Raw genomic sequence first — 4287 nt, forward strand, 5'->3', positions numbered from 1 at the left:
TGCAGAGGGAGCACTCAGAGGTTAAGACTGCTCTTGCAGAGGGAGCACTCAGAGGTTAAGACTGCTCTTGCAGAGGGCCTAGAGTTGCTTCCCAGCACCTTCGTAGTGGTCACAACCACTGGTAACCCCCATTTTAGGGGATCTGGTGCCCTCTTCTGACCTCCATAGGCACCAGGCATGCTCATGGTGCACATATATACATGCAGGAAAAGCACTGATACACATAAAACAATATTTCCAGAGAGATTTTATGTGTTGTTCATCAGTGATGAATTACCTGCTTCTCAGTGTTTACCCTAAGAAACTCACACTTTAAAAACTAATTTCTTCTTGGTCTGATAATGCCAACAATTGTTTTTAGTATAATGAACAAATATTTACTTATATTAAAAGTAACACTAGTGTACCTTTATGTCATGATTACAGAAGTAACACATGATTTTTAGAGAGTTTTTAAAGTGTAAAAATGTACAAATAAACAGATTCGTATTCTACCGTCCATTGGTGACTAATGTTAACAATTGATAATGAGGTAAGAGTGGGGTTCACACATATAATCCCAGCACTTGGGAGGTAAAAGCAGGAGAATCAGGGGTTCCGGGTTATCCTCTGCTACACAGAGAGCTTGAGCCAGTCCTGAGACCCTGTATTTTTAAAAAATACAATGTCTTGTATTTCTTGCCATTTTTTCCCTTGTGCCTGTTTTACAAACTTGGGATTCTTATTTCTTTATTTTATTTTGTGTGTATGAGTGCTTTGGCTGCATACATTTCTGTGCATCACGAGCATGTCTGGTGCCTAAGGGCGTGGTGAGCCTCTGTGTGGGACTGGGAGTTGAACCCAGGTCCTCTGCAATAACAACAAATGCTCTTACCCACTGAGCCAACTCTCCAGCCCCTGGGATGTGTTCTTGATACGATTTTGCTGACTGCTTTTCTCTCAAATCCTCCTATAATTTACTTGCATCAACTTGTCTAGTCTTCTTATAATGATACCATGTTTGTACACGAATGTCTGAATTCTCCTTCCTTTAAGAAGGGCGGGCTGAATATGGTAGCACACGCTCTCCCACCCTTTGAGAGCTAAGGGATGTTGTATCTTAGAGCCTCTCTTGAATTTGAGGAAATGTAGTAGTTGAGACCCCGAAAACTAAATATAGAATCGCTAGTGGTCGGCTTTAGGGTAGTTTATCTGAACTACAGAATGTTTAGAGGAACAATAGCAGATTAATCTTATTTTCTTGAAAAACAGATGAATTAGCAAAATGTTCATTCCATGTGGAGAGGAACATTTGTATTGAAATGTACCGATTGTATTTTTTTTAAGCTTAAGGACCATATTATTAAAATTTGAGCGAGAGGGGGGAGGGGAGAGAGGAGAGGGAGAGAGAGTGGGGAAGGCGGGGAGAGAAGCAGGGCAGGGCAGCTGTAAATCTCAACAGGTGCAGGGAGGAGGGAGACGGAGAGGAAAGCCACACCTTTTGAGTTAGGGTCAGCAGTGAAGGTCTGTGAGCAGCTAGAGAGAGAGGGCAGGGTCTTCAGAAAAACAGAGAAGGCCAGAAAGTCAGGGAAGGCATACTTGAGGTTTCAGTTAATACTCAAGAACTAGAAAGGAGAAAATGAAGTTATAATTTTTTTTTTTTTGAGACAGAACTCAGAAAAGTAGACAGGTTTACGAGTGACGCCTGCCACTGTCAGCAACTGCCACAAATATACACACTCTTAAAGAAGTATTCCTATGTAACAGAAATAAGCAACCTTACTTCTTTTTTTTTAATAGGATGAGAAAAACCAGCTAATGACCACCAACGTCTGGTTGAAGCAGGTGTGTATAGCAATCACACAGGCACGGAGCGAGCAGCTGGCTACACTGTTCATTACAGGCTACAGCAAGGAGGAGCTTGCGTGTGTGCCCTGTGGATTGTCAGGTTGAGAACGCTGAGAATAAATAGATGGAGCTATTGTACTCATTGTGCATGGATGTATGCATAACGTGTATATTTGTTTTGAACCAGGGTCTTGTTATACAGCTTCAGTCTTCCGTCTTCATCCTCCCAAGTTCTGGGATCACCACTGTGTCCTCTTTAGTTGACATTTTTTGTGGGTCTGATATGTGTTAAGCACTGGAGAAACTGCAGTAATGGAGCAGACAGAACTCACTGTTCCCCAGAAACTTCATCCAAGTGGAAAGAGAGTGAGCCATAGTGCCTTAGAGGCCGACTGTCTGAGAGAGGTCACGTGGCAAAGAGGATGGAGAGTGTTGGCTACTACACTTGTTAGCAAAAAGAAACACCCAACCAAGCCATAAAAATGACTGAAAAGGCAAAGTTTGTACAAAGTCTCAGGGGAGATGACGCAAGCCTAGTGGGCACCTAGGGGACAAGACTGTTTTGGGTGGAGGGGCCAGCAAGTAAAAGGCCCAGATGCCCGATTGCATCTAGTAAGGGAACCAGTGTGGCTAGAGGTGTGTGAGCCATGGGGCGGGGTATGGAGATGGGGTCAAAGGAGCAACAAGAAGCCACTAGAATATTAAAAGCCACTAGAGTATTAGTTTATAGGACACCACAAGGATTTGGAGTTGGAGTTTTATTTGTTGTTTTTTTTTAAAGATTTATTTCTATTTATGTATGAGTTATTTAGTCTGCATATATACACACATACATGAAATATATCCAAGGAGGCCAGAAGAAGGCATTGCATCCCCTGCGACTGGCATTACAGAGGGTTGTAAGCTGCTGTGTGGGTCCTGGGAACTGGACCTGCTCTTCTCCAAGAGCAGCGAGTGTTCTTCGTCCTGAACCATCTGCCTAGCCCCAGGATTCTGGCTTTTAATTTGATTGCAACGGGACAGGATAAGGATGTGACTAGTTATTTTATTATCACTGTTAACATGCTAACTGTGCATGTTACTGGGATTCACTGTGATATTTTCATGCATGCAGACCTCATGCATTGACCATGTCCATCCACCCTGTAATCACCCTCCTCCAGCCCCCTTCGCATTCCCCAGTGACCCCTTTGTAATGAATTATTTTTATGGCAGAGTGCCTTTTACATGAAGGGCTTTTAAATTCTGGGCCACCATTTTTGTGTCTCTGGCTGTTGTTGAGTGCCCCCCATTGTTTATTCTTTCTCTGTCTCTGATTATTTATACCCACCACCAGTTCCCTAATCCCAGACTTACAAAAGGCAGGTTGATGTTGTTCCTTTGTCTGTTTGCTGCACAGGGGATTGAACCTAGGGCCTGGAGAATGCCAGGCAGGTCTACTGATGAGCTACATCTCTAGTCCATTTCTTAGCTTGATACAGTCACAGAATTGTTACTGCCTGGGCACTGAGCAGAACACTTACGTGTATGGAATGTGTAATAAATCCAACTCTCCTTCCACCAAATCAGGGCTCAGTACAGCTGGGAAGGAGAACGTTTTCCCTAAACCTGGACTTTAGGGACTGGTCCATGGCTTCAGGTTTTGAGTATGATCAGCTGGTGGGAGAAGAGGGGCCAAGTAGAGAAGCTTGAATGTATAGCATGATCCTCACCTGTGCCCCATCAGGACCACAGCGAGAGGCATTGCGCAGAGAAATGGCTTATTATTAGTCGAGGTTTACTGAATTAGAGCAGAAATGATTCATGCCTATAGTACTGGGTAAGACAAAAAGTATAGTTTAAACTTATTTCATTATTGATTGATTGAAATGGAGGTGACTTTCTCATTTTAAAGGAATGGATAGATGTAAAATTAAGATGGAATCCTGATGACTATGGTGGAATAAAAATTATACGTGTTCCTTCAGACTCTCTGTGGATCCCAGACATCGTTTTGTTTGATAAGTAAGTCATATTCTAAGTATTATTTCCCATTTCCAAAAGAAAACTTGTATTGCTACTAGACACTAGTAATTTTTTTTCCTCTTGTCTGCAAATTGTTTAGCTATGAAATCAAATGACTTGACTTTGTGTCTCTTTGTTGCACGTGTGCTGTGGATCCTTTGCCCTTTTTGGTGTGTTGGTTTTTTTTTTTTTTTTATCATAAAAGTGTTATCTGATTTCTGAAATAAGAAAAAGGACATGGCCAATGTGGAATAAAGAAAAGTGGTGTGCATTATCAGATAGAGGTAATGGTTGTGGTTCATTTACACATACAGTAAACTTATGTGCTTGGCAGTGTGCTCATGGCGAGCTTACGTGCTGGGCGCCACCCATCGTACTTTGCCTAAGGTAGTTACACTTGTCTGTGATCACAAAGCGCTCTCTTTCTCTCTCTCTCTCTCTCTCTCTCTCTCTCTC

General features: G+C 42.4%; 1 protein-coding gene across 3 annotated transcripts in view; it reads left to right on the forward strand.

The window, feature by feature from the left end:
- The window catches only part of Chrna5 (cholinergic receptor nicotinic alpha 5 subunit), a 10933-nt gene that overhangs the window by 952 nt on the left and 5694 nt on the right, over nt 1-4287 (forward strand). The window contains exons 2-3 of one of the 3 annotated variants that reach the window (XM_029482092.1): nt 1780-1824; nt 3722-3831. In XM_029482092.1, the coding sequence (XP_029337952.1) occupies nt 1798-1824; nt 3722-3831 (137 nt within the window). In that variant the 5' untranslated portion in view covers nt 1780-1797. Of the gene's footprint in view, nt 1-1779; nt 1825-3721; nt 3832-4287 lie in introns of those variants that run through there. The other 2 variants (XM_029482091.1, XM_029482093.1) reach the window with 2 other exon arrangements.

Source organism: Mus caroli, chromosome 9, assembly GCF_900094665.2.
Source record: "Mus caroli chromosome 9, CAROLI_EIJ_v1.1, whole genome shotgun sequence".
Taxonomy (NCBI): domain Eukaryota; kingdom Metazoa; phylum Chordata; class Mammalia; order Rodentia; family Muridae; genus Mus; species Mus caroli.